Consider the following 18,795-nt stretch of genomic DNA (forward strand, 5'->3'; position numbering starts at 1 on the left):
AATCCGCGGATTGCCCCCGGTGGCCGGGAACGGGAAGCAGGGCAGTGCGAATCCACGGATTGCCCCCGGTGGCCGGGAACGGGAAGCAGGGCAGTGCGAATCCACGGATTGCCCCCGGTGGCCGGGAACGGGAAGCAGGGCAGTGCGAATCCACGGATTGCCCCCGGTGGCCGGGAACGGGAAGCAGGGCAGTTCGAATCCACGGATTGCCCCCGGTGGCCGGGAACGGGAAGCAGGGCAGTGCGAATCCGCGGATTGCCCCCGGTGGCCGGGAACGGGAAGCAGGGCAGTTCGAATCCGCGGATTGCCCCCGGTGGCCGGGAACGGGAAGCAGGGCAGTGCGAATCCACGGATTGCCCCCGGTGGCCGGGAACGGGAAGCAGGGCAGTGCGAATCCGCGGATTGCCCCCGGTGGCCGGGAACGGGAAGCAGGGCAGTGCGAATCCGCGGATTGCCCCCGGTGGCCGGGAACGGGAAGCAGGGCAGTGCGAATCCGCGGATTGCCCCCGGTGGCCGGGAACGGGAAGCAGGGCAGTGCGAATCCGCGGATTGCCCCCGGTGGCCGGGAACGGGAAGCAGGGCAGTGCGAATCCGCGGATTGCCCCCGGTGGCCGGGAACGGGAAGCAGGGCAGTGCGAATCCGCGGATTGCCCCCGCTGGCCGGGAACGGGAAGCAGGGCAGTGCGAATCCGCGGATTGCCCCCGGTGGCCGGGAACGGGAAGCAGGGCAGTGCGAATCCGCGGATTGCCCCCGGTGGCCGGGAACGGGAAGCAGGGCAGTGCGAATCCGCGGATTGCCCCCGGTGGCCGGGAACGGGAAGCAGGGCAGTTCGAATCCGCGGATTGCCCCCGGTGGCCGGGAACGGGAAGCAGGGCAGTGCGAATGCACGGATTGCCCCCGGTGGCCGGGAACGGGAAGCAGGGCAGTGCGAATGCACGGATTGCCCCCGGTGGCTGGGAACGGGAAGCAGGGCAGTGCGAATCCACGGATTACCCCCGGTGGCTGGGAACGGGAAGCAGGGCAGTGCGAATCCACGGATTGCCCCCGGTGGCTGGGAACGGGAAGCAGGGCAGTGCGAATCCACGGATTGCCCCCGGTGGCTGGGAACGGGAAGCAGGGCAGTGCGAATCCACGGATTGCCCCCGGTGGCCGGGAACGGGAAGCAGGGCAGTTCGAATCCACGGATTGCCCCCGGTGGCCGGGAACGGGAAGCAGGGCAGTGCGAATCCGCGGATTGCCCCCGGTGGCCGGGAACGGGAAGCAGGGCAGTTCGAATCCGCGGATTGCCCCCGGTGGCCGGGAACGGGAAGCAGGGCAGTGCGAATCCACGGATTGCCCCCGGTGGCCGGGAACGGGAAGCAGGGCAGTGCGAATCCGCGGATTGCCCCCGGTGGCCGGGAACGGGAAGCAGGGCAGTGCGAATCCGCGGATTGCCCCCGGTGGCCGGGAACGGGAAGCAGGGCAGTGCGAATCCGCGGATTGCCCCCGGTGGCCGGGAACGGGAAGCAGGGCAGTGCGAATCCGCGGATTGCCCCCGGTGGCCGGGAACGGGAAGCAGGGCAGTGCGAATCCACGGATTGCCCCCGGTGGCCGGGAACGGGAAGCAGGGCAGTGCGAATCCGCGGATTGCCCCCGCTGGCCGGGAACGGGAAGCAGGGCAGTGCGAATCCGCGGATTGCCCCCGGTGGCCGGGAACGGGAAGCAGGGCAGTGCGAATCCGCGGATTGCCCCCGGTGGCCGGGAACGGGAAGCAGGGCAGTGCGAATCCGCGGATTGCCCCCGGTGGCCGGGAACGGGAAGCAGGGCAGTGCGAATCCGCGGATTGCCCCCGGTGGCCGGGAACGGGAAGCAGGGCAGTGCGAATCCACGGATTGCCCCCGGTGGCCGGGAACGGGAAGCAGGGCAGTGCGAATCCGCGGATTGCCCCCGGTGGCCGGGAACGGGAAGCAGGGCAGTGCGAATCCGCGGATTGCCCCCGGTGGCTGGGAACGGGAAGCAGGGCAGTGCGAATCCACGGATTGCCCCCGGTGGCTGGGAACGGGAAGCAGGGCAGTGCGAATCCACGGATTGCCCCCGCGGGCTGGGAACGGGAAGCAGGGCAGTGCGAATCCGCGGATTGCCCCCGGTGGCTGGGAACGGGAAGCAGGCAGTGCGAATCCGCGGATTGCCCCCGCTGGCTGGGAACGGGAAGCAGGGCAGTGCGAATCCACGGATTGCCCCCGGTGGCTGGGAACGGGAAGCAGGGCAGTGCGAATCCACGGATTGCCCCCGGTGGCTGGGAACGGGAAGCAGGGCAGTGCGAATCCGCGGATTGCCCCCGGTGGCTGGGAACGGGAAGCAGGCAGTGCGAATCCGCGGATTGCCCCCGCTGGCTGGGAACGGGAAGCAGGCAGTGCGAATCCGCGGATTGCCCCCGGTGGCTGGGACGGGAAGCAGGTAGTGCGAATCCGCGGATTGCCCCCGGTGGCCGGGAACGGGAAGTAGGGCAGTGCGAATCCGCGGATTGCCCCCGCTGGCTGGGAACGGGAAGCAGGGCAGTGCGAATCCACGGATTGCCCCCGCTGGCTGGGACGGGAAGCAGGGCAGTGCGCATCCGCGGATTGCCCCTGGTGGCTGGGAACGGGAAGCAGGGCAGTAAAAGATTAGGCAGAATTTTTTATCTTGGAGATCTGTGCGTGTGGATTTGAGATGGAAAGCGGCACTAGCTGAGTCCTCTCTGGGCTGTGGACCAGTGTGGCCGTGAACGTGAACATTAGAGAGCAGAAGTACCTGAGATACAGAAGCGTGCATGGAAGAACTTAGAGGTCCTCTGTCTGCTTCAGCTGGTCTTAAAGATAGTTAGGGCATAGATTACATTGAGAATTTGATGAAGGACCGACTAGGTTGAAAAAATTACTTACCCACAAAGGCTTATCTATGATTTTATGGGCTATCAGATGCTGTAAAATATATAGTCCAGTCAGGCCTTGATCTCAGATGGGTGGCCGAGGAGTAAAGAGGGGCTGTGACTTGCCTGGAGCTGTACCTCTAGTAGAGACAGAGGAGACGGTAGGGGAGATGTGGTCTCCTGCTTTCCAGTTCCAGAGCTTTTTCAGACCACAGCCTGGCCTCTCAGTGAATGCAGAGTTTTAGTTTGCTTGCCTATGGTGGTGGTAGAAATTATAGCCAGAGCATCACATCCTGATAGTGGGCCAGGGTCTGTGTGACCGTCTGGGTGCTGTGGCTCTGATCTGTTAATGGCACCATCTGGCCAGAGAGGGGAGGGCGTGGTGAGAAAGGGAGCTGGAAAGCAGGGATCTGGAAGAGCACATTGTAAGGAAGTGTCAGGGCAGGCAACTGTTAGGTTGTTGTCTTGCCCAGCCTTTCATCTGGGACTCCCTGTTAAGAATTTTCTCCAGAGTGCTTTAGGATCGATTTACTTTGCCGGTCTGTAGAGCAGTCTTGAGGTAGGTTAAGAGCATAACCTAAAGCTGAGCTGAGGAAGAGCTCCTGGGACGTGTATATTCCCTTCTCCCTACCCTCTTCCCATGCCAGCACTCTCAGGTGGACGCTCCTTCGCGTGTCCTGCTGGCCCTGAAGCTGACCATGGAGGGAGCGTGAGGAAGAGGCAGCCACAGTCCTTTATGGCCCAGCCCTGGGAGTGGCACCGTCACCTCGTTTGGCCTAGGCCACACACGAGGGGAGTTAACTAGGGAGGGGTCGCTGGGGCCTTTGTAGAAGCTGCCCCCTCAGTTATGATCACTGTTTCATATCCTCACTTGCTAGATCTGCAGACTAAGGAGTGGTAAATATTGTGTCTTGTAAAATATTACAGAATGCGATAATAAAAACCCAAAGTTTGGAGTTGGCGCCTACCAAAAACCAGTTGCTGTTGAGTTGACCTCAACTCATGGGGACCCCTTCTGTGTCAGAGCAGAACTGTGCTCCACAGAGTTTTCCATGGCTGATTTCTCAGAAGTAGGTCACCAGGCCTTTCTTCCATGGCACCTCTGGGTGGACTTGAACCTCCAGCCTTTCGGTTAGCAGTCAAGTGTGTTAACCGTTTGTACCACCCAGGGACTTCTTGGTGCCTCCGTAGGACCAGTGTTTCATTCAGTCAGTGTGTTCTCCAGGAGTGAGGAGCCTGTGTCATTGAATGACCCATCTTGCTCAACTAAGAGCCCACACACGTGTTGCTTGTGAAGAAAGAAAGGTGGCAAAGGAACAGTTGGTTCCTTTGGCAGGAAGTACAATTTAAGAAAAAAAAAATTTTTTTTTTTGAACAGTTAACGTCACACTTTCTGAGTAAGACTCATTAGATAAACTGAAATTTCTGCTTAGCTACACACGGTTTGTACATTGGGACAAACTGCTCTCTGAAAATGCTAAGAAGCACCGAAGGCTATTCTAAGAAAAAACGGAAGTGAAGGAGTTAGGAACTTGCTTTCTTCCTCATTTATTAGAGCAGCCCTTCTTTACCGTATCTGGAAAATCAGGAAGGGAGGGGAGATGGTGACAGGGAGGTCCTCTTTGGAGCCGGGACTAGGAGAGAGATGGAGTCTCCAGCACTGGAATTTCCTCGCCCGGATATTCCAGCGACTCTGGCTTTCCTGGAAAGAACTCAGTGGTGCGACTTTCCTTAGCCGAAGACTGAACAACCGAACTGCTGAGCTGGGAATTCCTCCAGCTCTGCCAGCTCCGGAGTAACGAGAGGCAAATAAGTTTAACAAGAGTAGGAAAGGAACTATGTTCTTAGTATTGTAAGTGTTTTCTTGCTAGAAACAGTTTCTTTGGGGTGGATGATTGTCCCAGGACTAAGAGCATCTGTTCTTTTTGAACATTCACCTGAGAGTCAGAGACCTGGATGGAGACCTGACTTTCACACTCCCATGTTTGGACAAGTCACTTTAACTTTCTAGGCTCTAATTTCATCATCTAAAATGATGATGCTAATATTCACTGGTGGAATTTTTGTAAGAATTAAATACATTATGTACAGGGCAGTACTTTATTAAGTGGTATACTATTGAGGAAGCTGAGGGAGGGCTTTGTCAGTCTTCCAGGTGATAAGCAGCCAGGATGAATAACCATTGGTTTAAACCAGTGGTTCTCAAAATGTGATTTACCTGAGAACTTGCCGCATATGAGGAACATTGGCTGAGAATTCAACCTGAGTCTCCCTCATGGAAGGCTAGAACTCTACTGCCGAACCGTGACTGCCTCCATTACTATAAGAGCGGGTGCTATTTTGCCAAATTGCTGGGCCTTGAATCTCTAAAATACTTATTTCCTCAGGCCCCAACTGAGGCCCAGGGTCTTTGGGGAATGGTGTCCTAGAACCATCTGTTGTTTTTAAACATTCATCAAGGAGTCAGTGAGGACCTGGAGTAGGCCCTAGCTTTGACACTCATGAGACCCCTCCCACGTCTGCCTGCGGCAGATCCCTGTGCACCCTCTGCCCCTTGCTTTCTGTTCTTCTCTTGCCACTATTACTATCTCAAGTTGTTATGCTGTTAGCTGCTGCTGAGTCATCCCTTGACTCATGCAACCCCATGAGCAGCAGAAGGAAATGCTGACGGTCCTGGGTCATCCGCATGATCAGTCAGGGATCAGGTCAGTGTGATCCATAGGGTTTTCATTGGCTGATTTTCAGAAGTAGATCGCTGGGCCTTTCTTCCTAGTCTCAGTCTGAAAGCTCTACTTCAGCGTCATGGCTGACAGACGGGTGGTGGCTGTGGATGAGGTGTGTTGTCCTGGAGCCGAACCCGGCTCTCCTGCGTGAAAGGTGAGAATTCTACCTCTGAACCACCAGTGAATGCCCCCACTACTGTAAGGGGGGTCCTATTTTGTCCGATTGCTGAGCCTTGAATCTCTAAATATTTATTTCCTCAATTTTAAAGTGGAGATAATTTTAGTACCTGCTTCTTAGGTGAGCCCTGGTGGCACAGTGGTTAAGCATTCCTCTGCTAACCAAAAGTTTCGGCAGTTCTCATCTACCAGCTACTCCTTGGAAACCCTGTGCAGCAGTTCTTCTCTGTCCTGGACGGTCACTATGAGTTGGAATCGACCCAAAGGCAGTGGATTTGGGTTTTTTTTTTGTGGCCTCCTAGGTACTTAATTCTTCTTTCAAAGATGGAAAGAAAGCACGTAGAGAAGGTAAAAAGAGGTAACGAGACTTTCATTTCTGGTAATTCAGTCAATAGTCCTGCTGAGAACAATGAGGAAAATGGAACAATTACAAGGCCAAGATCCAGGAGAAGGAAATTCAGGGAGGTATACCCTGATTTGGAGTCACTTTTACCCACAAGGGAAACCCTGGTGACATAGTGGTTAAACACTATACCTGCTAACCAAAGGGTCAGCAGTTCCAATCTGCCAGGCGCTCCTTGGAAACACTATGGAGCAGTTCTACTCCGTCCTATAGGGTCGCTATGAGTCAGAATCAACTCAACGGCACTGGGTTTGATTTTTTTTTTTCTTTTTGGTTTTACCCACAGGAGGATTGTAATTCTTAAAATGGAAGGCCAAGAAGATGATTGCAGTTTTTAAATAGACTCCTAAAACTATGGGCAAAAATTGATTGGGAGCCTACCAAGGCAAGAGGTAATCTGGTGACACTCTCTTCCCATGCTCTGTGTTGGGAAGTCAAAGATGTATGCCCTAGGAGAAATAGATGGAACCTGGATTCAATTTTAAATAATTTGTCTCCAACTGAAGCCATCTAGGATTACCAGTGCCCCTAACTACTTAACAAAGGTTAATCCTTCCTGGAGGAAGATAACATTGTCTGGAGCCTTAAATGACTCCTCACTTTTTCATACAGTGTTTGATACTCAAATCAAAAATCACCAGATATGAGGAGAGGAGGCAACTTGACTGAAAACCAGGAGAAACAACAGACAATGAGAAATGGCCCCACAGAGGATCTAGATAATGGAATTATCAGACATGGACTTTAAAACATCTATTTTAATATGTTAAAGGAAATAAAGCTCAAGATTAAAAATTTGGTAAGGAATTGAAAACTATAAAAGTGAATCAAGTGAAAATTTTACAGCGGGAAAAATACAATAACTGATATCAGGAAATCAGTAAATGGGTTTGAATAATATCTGGAGAGGAATGGAAGATAGATCATAAGAAAATTTCTAAACTGAAGCTTAGAGAAACCAAAAGGAAAATAAAGAAAAGTATATATGAGGCGGTAAAAGAGTTTAACACGGGCCTAACTGGAACCCCAGAAGAACAGCTTAGGGGTAATAGAACAGAAACAGTACTTGAAGAGATAGTGTTGTTAGTGGCCAGTGAGTTCACTCTGTGTGCAGAGTAGAGCTGTGTTCCATAGGGTTTTCAAGGCTGTGACCTCTTGGAAGCAGGTCCCCAGGCCTGTCTTCCCAGGTGCCTCTCAGTGGGTTCAAATTGCCAACCTTTCAGCTACTGGTTGAGTGCTTAACTGCTTACGCCATCAAGGGGCCCTGAAGAGATAACACCTGATACTTTTTTCCATGTAAAGTGCCTAGTTTAGTGCTTGAAACCTTTTATGTGCTCCATAAATGTTAACTATTATCATCGTTAATATTCTTATTTTTCCCACCCCTACTGCTGTGAAAGATTTATACAACTGGCAGTATCACTGGAGTCCAAATCTGCTGGACTGTTTGTCCGCCAGAGACCTGCTTACACCCTGAGGCATTCTGCTTGTATTAAAGGCCTGGAGTCTGATTTGCACTGAGGGAAACCCTCAGTTGAAATTGTAGCAAGTTTTCCTTTTGGAAACAGTGTTAGAAATGGACATCATGTGCCACTGTAGAGGCTGTAGTTCAGTGGCAAGCCTAGGAAGTAATCATTTATTTATAGTGTTGTTACAGTGGAAGAACGCATTTTTGAGTTTCAAATGTTAGCCAGCAAATGGGATTTTTGAACACAGTCGTCTGCAATCCAGATGATATGTTGGGGGCTGCCTGTGCAGTTGTTTCAGTCACTGTCACTCTGCCCCTTCTGCCTTTGTGAAGTTTTACGTCTGGTTTGTAAGTGTCCTGACTGCATATTTCAGGTCTTAATCTTTTTATCCCTCTGTCCGTAGCATATTGCTGACCATACATACGCCGAATAAATGAATAAGTGTGTGCATGCTTGCCTTCTGGAGAGGTCGTTTGGCTGATGAGCAGACCACTGGATGTGGAGAAAGCAAAGTCTGAGTCTGGACTCTTTTACTAGTTACAGGGCCTTGAACAATTCACCTAAACTTATAGACCCACAGTTTTCTTACCTGGAAAATGTGAATAGTGCTGGCGGTCCCACCCCTTTACAGAGGGCTGTTGTGCGGACCAAATGAGATAACATGTGTGCCAGTGCTTATGTCATTTATTCCCCTTTGGGTCAGCCACGCACCCCTTCCTTGGGCTTTCACGCTCGCTGCTTCTGCTCCTTTCTTCGTATTTTCTAGTAGGATTCTTTTTTTCCCCATTTCTCGTGGTGCATTTTTTACACGTCTTCAGACATGGCACTTTATTCTCTGTGTGTGGGCTTTGGATTTCTTGCTTAAATTTAGAGAATTGTGGACATTTCCATGCTATGTCTGTTAATGTCCACAGGCATTAATCTAAATACTAAAATTCATTTATGCTCTTTATAGGTTTAAGATTAGATATGGAAGCAATTTTTCCCCCCAAGAGATAGAGAAAACAAAGTCTAGTGGCTCTCAGACTCAGGTAGAACCCACCCTTCTTTTTTAATACGAGACAATTAAATTCTATTTTTATCATAAATGTAGTTAGCTTCCCTTTATAAATGGATTTTGAGATGTTTGTTATAACACATACCATTGACGTGTTTGGAAATAACCACAAATAAAGAATGGCAGTATTGTTTCTGTGAATGGTCAGAAGCCTTTTATGTATATTGTGTTTTCCTCAAATAATCTTGTGGTGTGGTTTCCTAAATACAGCAAGCTGCCTAGGTTTGGATTTTCTTGCACTGCCAGCTCAGATATTCCTGGAACTAAATGTAAAGGTTGAGATTGACTCTGCTTGGATAGATTCTCCACTACAGCTGGAGGAAGGCTTGTAGAATGTGTGGTAATAAAACAAGCATATTATGGACTTGAGTTTAGTAATGTTTTCTGCTTTTATGGTACTTTTTTTGTAGTAGTACTAACTGTAATTTATAAATATCGACCCCTTTTCTCTTTAGTGCAAAAATAACTCTGTCGAAAAGTTCAGTGCTTGGGATACATAGGAATGATTTCATACTAGAAAGATGTTATTTAGGGCAGGAGGCACATGGATCCATTAAATCTATGTGTCGGATAAGCCCCTGTTTGGTATCCAGGGCACCAGGAGAGTGAACCTTGGCTCTTCTGAACAGGGCTCTTAGGACCTGGGAAGAAGCAGTGGGCCAGGCTCCCTACAGCTGCTGGCTCTTTAGCCCTGATGGAAGAAACTTAAATTCTTCCCCCACAGCCTCATCTCAACGGCAGCACACACTTTATCCTAACGTTTCTCCCTTCATCTTCTCCCCACTATGTCTGGCCCCACCTCTAATTACTGCTCACTCCTTGCTGTGGTTTTCTCCATACAAGGTCTTGCTCGTATAAGGTGGGTGGAGTGTGCTCAGTTTGCCTTGATGGAGACCTTTACTCTACTTGGTCACGTTCCTCTAGTGCTCTTGGCTTCTCTCACTTTTGAGGTCAGAAGAATCCAGACCATCCCATGGTTCTCCGTGTTTTCCCTCAACCCACAAGGTCTGGCTGACCTGTTCAGACTCTCCTAAATTTCCCAACTCCTCAGGAATGCTTAAGACACTTAAGACTTTTTAGAAGCATTAAAGTCTAAGCTTTTAAACAAGTAAACAGATGAATAAAAAAGCAAATGCAGAAATCCTTGCCATATGGGCTACCTCTGATTCCTATGCCAGAGAGAGATGCAGCATTGCCTCGCAAATGGGATGATGCTCCGGACCCTTTTGGTAGCACATAGTCTGGGCAGATCGTATCCTGCCTTTTCACCAGTTTGATAGGAATGAGCCATAATTTATTTAATTTATAGTTCATTTATTTAGACAGTTTCAATTTTTTATAAATAATATTGCAGTGAACTTTTTTGTGCTCATTTTTTCCTTCTTTAACTGTATTCTTAGGATAGAATTCCTGAGTCTTGGTACCTTGTTATAGTTTGTAATTTCCTTTTCATAAGAGGCACATTGACTTAGAATGTTATCAACAATGTATATTCTCTGTTCGTTTCCTGAAAAGCCTTACCATTTGTGAAGATTTTAAAGAAATGTTCGCAGGCCAATGCTCAGTCAGTTTGGAGTGGAGAAATCCCTGGAATGTGTTGAATGACTTGCAGAGTGCAGGGACCAGAGGGAGCAATTGCTTCTCCTCTGACACCTACTTTGATTGATTTGATTTGTGGTGGTTCTCCGTGGAGCTGGATTGAAAAAAAACTGGAGGCCCCATCAGTGTGTCCTGAATTGATTAGTGATGTCTGCCATGGGAAAAGGATTACCAGCTGCAGTGGAGTCAACTCCCCCACTATGGCGTTGATTAGTGATGTCTGCCATGGGAAAAGGATTACCAGCTGCAGTGGAGTCAAATCCCCCACTATGGCGTTGATTAGTGATGTCTGCCATGGGAAAGGGATTACCAGCTGCAGTGGAGTCAACTCCCCCACTATGACGTTGATTAGTGATGTCTGCCATGGGAAAAGGATTACCAGCTGCAGTGGAGTCAAATCCCCCACTATGGCGTTGATTAGTGATGTCTGCCATGGGAAAGGGATTACCAGCTGCAGTGGAGTCAACTCTCCCACTCATGGCGTTGATTAGTGATGTCTGCCATGGGAAAAGAATTACCAGGTGCAGTGGAGTCAACTCCCCCACTATGGCGTTGATTAGTGATGTCTGCCATGGGAAAAGGATTACCAGGTGCAGTGGAGTCAACTCCCCGACTCATGGCGTTGATTAGTGATGTCAGCCATGGGAAAAGGATTACGAGCTGCAGTGGAGTCAACTCCCCCACGCATGGCGACCCCATGGAAGAGTAGAACTGCGTGTCGTAGGATTTTCAGTGACTTTAGTTTTTCTGAAGTAGATCACCAGGCCTTTCTTCTGAGGTGCTTCTGGGTGGACTTAAACCTCCAACATTTTGGCTAGCAGCTGTTTGTACCACCCCTAGACTCTGAGAGCAGGATTTGAAAAAAAAAAAAAGAAACTTGATTCTGACTCATAGCGACCCTATAGGACAGAGTAGAACTGCCCCACAGAGTTTCCAAGAAGCACCTGGTGGATTTGAACTGCCAGCCTTTTGGTTAGCAGCCAGGCTTTCAGCCACTGTACCACCAGGGCCCTGAGAGAAGGATGAGGTGGTTGTAATACACTTGCCTAAGATTTACTATTCCTTACCTTTACTGGGTTCTGAGTTACCTATAGGTGGAAACCCTGGTGGCATAGTGATTGAGAGCTACATCTGCTAACCGTAAAGGATGGCAGTTCAAATCCACCAGGTGCTTCTTGGAAACTCTATGGGGCAGGTCTACTCTGTCCTATAGGGGTCACTGTGAGTCGGAATCGACTTGATGGAAGTGGGCTTTTTTTTTTTTTTTTGGCGGGGGGGAAGTTTACCTATAGGGTCACTATGAGTCGGAACCGACTGGACAGCAGTAGGTTTTTTTTATTTATTATTTTTTTTAAAGAGTAGGAAACCCTACTTGAAGGCCATTATAGCAGTTCATGGGCAAATTAAGTAATTTAGTCTTGGTTTCTACAGATTGGTTGTGCCTAGAGCTTTACTTAATAGCAGCCTGAAGATTTTGGTTTGTGATGTTGTAATTACAGATTTACGTATGATTAATTAATGTGACAGTTCCAACCTCAAAGGTTGTCTTCTCAGAGTGAGTGTTTTTTCTCAGAATTGTTATTAGCATAAAATAATAACTTATATGGGAGGAGTATCAAATGGAGATCTATTTCTGAATAAATAGATAGTCCAGATATTGCTAGGCCTCAACACATGCCTGATTTCAACCATACAAATAAGAATGGAACACTGATTATCCCACAGGGAGGTTTTTACTAAACTTGCTTCCTGGTTGGTGGAATCAGAATTGGTTTTAACCTGATGGCTCCCCAGCAGTCAGTAGCATGTCCCCCTTTCATCACTGGCAAACAGCAGTGGACATCCTTAGATTCCATGATGCTACTGAGTAATTTTGGAATCGACTCGACGTCACTGGGTTTGGTTTTGTTTTTGACTGAGTAATTTGGAAACCCTGGTGGCGTAGTGGTTAAGAGCTATAGCTGCTAACCAAAAAGTCGGCAGTTCAGATCCACTAGGCGCTCTTGGAAACTCTATGAGGCAGTTCTGCCCTGTCCTATAGGGTCACTATGAGTTGGAATTGACTCGACAACAACGGGTTTGGTCTTTTTTTTTACTGAGTAATTTGAATAATGTGACGTGAAACTCTTCTTGTTAATTGCTGACGGGTCGATTCCAATTCATGACGACCCCGTGTGTGCAGAGTAGAACTGCTCCATAGGGTTTTCAAGGCTGTGACCTTTTGGCAATAGATCACCAGGCCTGTCTTCTGAGGAGCCTCTGGGTGGGTTCAAACTGCTAACCCTTTGGCTAGTACTTGAGTGTGTAGCGGTTCGCGCCACCCAGGACTCTGGATGTGAAACTAGAAAGCCATGATAGAAGTATTTCTTGTGAGTCTTAGGAAACTGACCTTTGTTTTGAAAACCGTTTACATTTGGCAGGGAGGCTGGTTTAACCTGTGGGCGTCTCAGGAGGACTTGACTGGGACTCAGAACATTTGTTTCCGACTCTACCAGCCAGCTTTGTGACCTTGAGGGAGTCACACGGCTTCCTCTTTTGCCAAACCAGGGGCTTGGATAAGATGGGCGTTGGCATTCCCAGAATCTTAGGAAGTGGAAATATATATATACATGTGCATGTTTCTATCAGTCAGTCCGCAAAAAGGAACGTGGCTTGAAAGAGTGCTGGGCAGCCTGGCCTTCCCCTCTCATTCTTCTCTTTTAACAGACGTTCCTTCGTCCTGTAGACCCTCTTCCCCTTTCCTGCTGTAGCCTTTGCGTCATCATGGGTGAGCGTGGTGGATCGCCTGGTGTGTTCCTCGGTTTTCTGTGTGTTACAGCCTGCATAAGGCTCCTTTAGGAAAAGGAAATCACAGAGCTGAGTGGTTCATGGAAACTGCAGGGTGTCCTGGCTGCAGGCTGTCCAGAGCCCACGGATTAGCAAACCTTGTGCAGGGCCTTCCCCTCGTGGCCGGCCAAGGAAAGGCAGGCCGTCACCGGGAGAAAGCAGCCTGAGGTAGGAGCCGCAGCTGGCTTCTGGAGCTGCCGCCAAGCCTTCCCTGGCCAGAGAACCAGGGTTCTCTGGTGCAGTTTTCTTTGTGTGTGAGAATAGTTTCTCTTCTGAGACAAACTAGAAGTTTCTCTGGCCTTTTGTTCTATCAAATGTGTAAGAGAGAAAAACGTTAAGAGTTAAATTTGTGAAAAAAAAAAAAAGAAGCACTGAATGTATTTGGCTGAAGAATTAAGTCTGAATTCAAGTGGGCCTTGCTGCTTTATCTATTCAGAAAAGTGGGCAGATTAGCTTCAATCATTGTAATGAATTAAATTGTGTCCCCCCCAAAATGTGTGTCAGCTTGGTCAGGCCATGTGTGGTTGTCTTCCATTTTGTGATTTTCGTATGTGTTATCAATCATAATCTGTGCCTGTGGTTGAAGAGGATTAGGGTGGGATGTAACACCCTTGCTCAGGCCACATCCCTGATCCAATGTAAAGGGATTTTCCCTGAGATGTGGCCTGTACCACCTTTTATCTCTTGAGAGATAAAAGGAAAGGGAAGCAAGCAGAGCTTGGGGACCTTATACCACCAAGAAAGCAGTGTCCGGAACAGAGCGCGTCCTTTGGACCTGGGGTCGCTGCACCTGGGAAGCTCCTTGACCAGGGGAAGGGTGATAACAAGAAATCTTCTTCCAGAGCCAACAGAGAGAGAAAGCCACCCCCTGGAGCTGACTCCCTGAATTTGGACTTGTAACCCACTAGAGTGTGAGAGAATAAATTTCTTTGTTAAAGCCATCCACTTGTGGTATTTCTGTTATAGCAGCACTAGATAACAAAGACAATCAGTTATAGAAGATAATAAGAAGCATTGAATAATTTTAAGATGACTTTTTAATTTTTCATCTTCAAGAGCATTTTGAATGCGGGGTGGGGGGCGGGTTAGGATTTGTTTGTTGGCTGCTTTGAGGATTTGTGATCAATTGCCTTGAGCACAGTCCTTGGGTAGAGTAAATGAATAGACTAAAAAGCAGTGCTTCCTAGAGCAGAGTCCCAGCTGTTAAGATGCACAATCTTATCAAAAACCACACCCAGGAGGGGCCAGCTGAGAGTGCAGAGTGCGGGCCTAGAGCTGATAGGAGGAAGGGCCTCTCAGGCTGAGGCGTTGGGGAGGAGTGGTTTCCTGAACTTGGTAGCAGGGAGAGGCTAGGGATGAGCTGAAGGATACCAAAGAAGGCAAAGTGGGCCTGAAGGCTGGGAGGTAAAGACTGGTCCCCTGAGCTCTGGTGACCCTTGCCTCCATGTGCCATGCTCTGGTCTTACCTGTGCTGGGTACCTGTCGCTGCCCCAGAGCTTCTCAGGCAAGCAGCTGTCTCTGTCAGTAGGTCTAGCACACTGTGGCCTGTGGGAGGATGAGCTCAGTGAATAATGCTTCTTGGGTGAATAAAAAATGAGTGACTGTCTGGACCCTAAGAAAGAAGATTCCTAAACTGTGAGCGAGAGATGCACAGGGGGGCAGACAGGTTCTGGGAAGAAGGTGCATGTACAGTTGACCCACCTTTGCCAGACAGGCAGGGCAGGAGTTCATCAGTTAGCATTCCTCACAGGGAAATACATTAGAAGGTTCTGGGGCGGGGTGGGCGGTGGGGGGCTCTGCATCCCATGAACGTGGTGACGTAAAAATAAAAACTAGCGTGGCCAGTGCTGGGGAGAGACCCCGCCCCACCTACTCAACAGCTTGTAAAGAACAGTCCTCCTTGGAACAGAGTGCTGCCAGCAAGGGGCATTTTTGTTATCTTCGATGGCATGATAGGGTGTCACAGTCCTCAATGTTATCTTCCATGGCATTGCGTGGATATCCAGCAAGGACCTGCCCATCCACAAAGGATTTTAAAAACAACCGAGCGAAGAAGTACTGGGTTGTGGTTTGGTGGATTGTGGGGGAACATTAGCCGGAATCCACACTGCGGTGCAGCTCAGAAATAGCAGCATTGATTTGGAGCTGTAGCAGCTGATGTCTTAATTCTGTGGTCACCTCCCTGAACTCTGGGCATCGATTTGCAGACTGCAGACAGGCAGCTTTGGGTGCCGTGCTTTATCATGGCTCCGGAGCCAGGGGAAGGCCATGCTCTCTGAAGAATGATGTTCTGATGAATGCCACAAGTCAAGGCCCCTCTTGCCCGAGGCTGGCTGGAATCATCTCCACCCCACCCCTGCCACACACACATAGACAGGAAATGGAATAGAAATAATTCAGATTGAAAACCAGTTGGTATTTCAGACCTCATTGCAATGTCTGAAGAGAAACACAGTTCTCTCAGTTTCAACGTTTTCTCCTTGATCTTGGCTTTTTAATTTACACCTTCTAGGAAGTTTTATTAGTATTTTTCCCTTTTTGGACTACATATGTCTTGTTCGCCTTTCACTTTGAGACCTCAAAATGTCTCCATGATCCTTCTGAATAAGAACACATTGACATGACTTTTGTGTTGAAGGTGCTGCCTTTGGTGAACCTTCCTTCCTCCTGGCTTGCCATCTCTCAGAAGATGCTAGCAACAGAAGGCGATTGCTCTCTGTTATACTTTATGGGTAGCTTCTTGATTTTATCTTCTAATTCTCCCTTTGAAATTTTAATTTCCATCACCATATTTTTATGGTCTTATTCTCTGAATAATCTTTTGCAATAGCATTCTGTTCTTTTCATGCGGGTACAAATGCTTGGTACTCTTTAACTGAGATTAAAATGCACATTTGAAGCTCTGCACTGGGGCTTGCTGACAATGCACAAGGGCCTCAGGGAGGGGGACCTCAAATGTCAGGATCTTACCTGGAGCCCAGGGCTGTATAAGCTGGCTGTCTGGGAGGTACTGGGGGAAAGGGCTGTCGTGGTTCTAACCCTTAACTGTATAGCGTTTCGCTTACATGGCTTCAGAACACACTGCACTTCCCAAGCTACTGCTAAAAGGCTCCATCAGAATCTGATTCGGGATTCTGGGAGAGTCACGCACCTGTCTCCCCTGGTTATGTGGCTAGGGACTCCAGGGGTATGTTTTTGTGCGGCCTTTCATCTGGCCCTGTTTTCAGCCTTGCCCTCTAGGTCTTCCGATTCCCTGGGAGTCTGTGGCTCAGTTTGGCTTGCTTCCCATTGCCTTTCCTCACTGCAGGCACTGAGGGTTCAGCTCTTTCTTTCTCCATCACCACTTGTCCGACTGCTTTTCATTCCCTGGATTTGTTGATACTACTCGTCTGGTGTTGTCTCCTCTATCTCCTTGACCTTGTGAATTTATGTCTTTATTCCTTAAACTCTTTTACAAGGCATTTGGAATGGGTGGCTATAAAAGCATGTGCACAATTTCCAGTGTGTAACCAGACCTCTATCCTAATCAGCTTTAAAGAATTAATTCATAGAGAAAGATCTGAGAAGAGACCTTTACATAATTAAGCAAAATGGAGTTTATTATGCAGCCATCAGATTCTAGAGAGAAAATGTTAGAAATATAGAAATTCATCGTCTTGTAGGGTGATATTTAGAGAACTAGATTATGTATTTTTTGATTGCTAAAGTTTTGAACAAAATCAGTTCTATCAAAACAATGTGGTATGTTACTATACTTCTTCTCTAGACCTTTCTAAAAATCTCCAAATTTCTGGAGATACATTTATTGTGAACATGCTAGTTCTGGGTGAATTATTGCCTATATGTGGAACATGTTCCTAAAGCTTATTTTACCATATCTCTTTTCTATGAAAGCAATACAATTTTATTATAAAAAATAGTTTAGGAAATAGAACTTCCTCTCCTCTGAATCCATCAACCAGAAAACCCTTCTCATCCTGTTATGCGTTTACACTGGGTCAAAATTTGGCTCCTTGATCCTCATGGTTGTGTCCTCATTCCTTTCCAGGACACCGGCGTTGGGAAATCAAGCATTGTGTGCCGCTTTGTCCAGGATCACTTTGACCACAACATCAGCCCAACTATTGGGTAAGTTCTGTATGTTATTTATTCTCCTTCATGGTTTTTCTTTTCAGAGACCTCGGGAGGTCTCCTTGTCTCTGTCTGAGCCTTTAGGCAGGGCATAGTTTTCATCCCAGCCAGTGAAAATCAGTCCCAGCTGTGAGACTTTGGCAGACAGAGATTCAGGGACTTCCAAGCAAAGTGCCTGGGCTTATCATCCTTCTCAATTATTGTTTTCCTTGGCCAGCCTTCCTCATGCTGCAACTGAATGCTATTTCTTTTATCCTCAAGAGCGCTGTTTTGCAAACTATGTCTGTTGTATTTCCAGATGGAAGATGATCCACAGGACAAATCCCCAAAGGTTCTGCTTTAACTTGCCTACTGAGTGTAGGAGATGCCATCTACTCACACATCACAGTTGTCCAAACAGTCTGTGGGGCAGATTCATTTACCTTTCTGAATTGATCTAAGCCTTTTGCTTCTGCTCTTCTGATGATTGAGGAGGGGCGGTGGTGGGCTGTTTAGTTCTCAGAACTGGACCTTGGAATGTTGGAGGGTTTTCCTAGTTATCATCTCCTTTCTGTTGGATTCTTTGGCTGGATATGCTTTTGCAGTGCTGTTTTGCAGGTGGTTGCTTTTCGTGCTTTTAGACATCGATCCCGTTATTTTTTGCCCTGAAGATATGCTCTTTGCAGAGAGCAAGCTTTTACCTCCCTTCAGAGGGAACCCCTGTAGGATTGGTCAGGACAGGGGAGATTGTTTCTGTCAGGGGAAGGTGGAGAAAATTTATGGTAGGAAATAAGCAGATCATCAAGACCAGTTGGCTAGTGGTTGGAGCTGTACAGGGGAGAGAATCCACCACATTTTATTTTTTAAAAATGGCTTAAGAAACATGTTCACAAAAGTATGTGTCAAGAAATACGTAGGGTCTGAGATTTTACCCTATTTGCAAGGTAACAAGTGAACTGGTCAGAGTTTCATGGATGCTGGCAGAAGACATGAGACATCTGGATCAGAGACAAAGGAAGTGCCAATACTCACAGTGTTATCATTGTATGTTGGCATACAACATACAGTGAGCTCCTTAGGGTGATGTGACAGCTCCACATGTACAGTATTTTCTTTTTTAAATAATTTTTACTGTGCTTTAAGTGAAAGTTTACAAATCAAGTCAGTCTCTCACATATACACTTATATACACCTTACTACATACTCCCATTTACTCTCCCCCTAATGAGTCAGCCCGCTCCCTCCTTCCAGTCTCTCCTTTCGCAACTGTTTTGCCAGTTTCTAACCCTCTCTACCCTCCCATCTCCCCTCCAGACAGGAGATGCAAACATAGTCTCAAGTATCCATCCACCTGATACAAGTAGCTCACTCCTCATCAGCATCTCTCTCCAACCCATTGTCCGGTCCAGTCCATGTCTGATGAATTGTCTTCGGGAGTGGTTCCTATCCTGGGCCAACAGAAGGTTTGGGGACCGTGACCACCGGGATTCTTCCAGTCTCAGTGAGACCATTAAGTCTGGTCTTTTTATGAGAATTTGGGGTC

At 48.2% G+C, this 18,795-nt stretch overlaps 1 protein-coding gene across 7 annotated transcripts in view; it reads left to right on the top strand.

The window, feature by feature from the left end:
- Nucleotides 1–18,795, top strand: part of RAB31 (RAB31, member RAS oncogene family) — a 236,042-nt gene that overhangs the window by 56,389 nt on the left and 160,858 nt on the right. For 5 of the 7 annotated variants that reach the window (XR_010323496.1, XR_010323495.1, XM_064294727.1 and 2 more), the window contains exon 2: nt 17,191–17,270. Coding sequence is in view for 3 of the 7 variants with exons in the window: in XM_064294727.1 (XP_064150797.1) it covers nt 17,191–17,270 (80 nt within the window). In the remaining 4 variants the exon portion in view is untranslated. Of the gene's footprint in view, nt 1–5,278; nt 5,766–6,477; nt 6,584–17,190; nt 17,271–18,795 lie in introns of those variants that run through there. The other 2 variants (XR_010323498.1, XR_010323497.1) reach the window with 2 other exon arrangements.

Source organism: Loxodonta africana, chromosome 11 (assembly GCF_030014295.1).
Source record: "Loxodonta africana isolate mLoxAfr1 chromosome 11, mLoxAfr1.hap2, whole genome shotgun sequence".
NCBI lineage: Eukaryota > Metazoa > Chordata > Mammalia > Proboscidea > Elephantidae > Loxodonta > Loxodonta africana.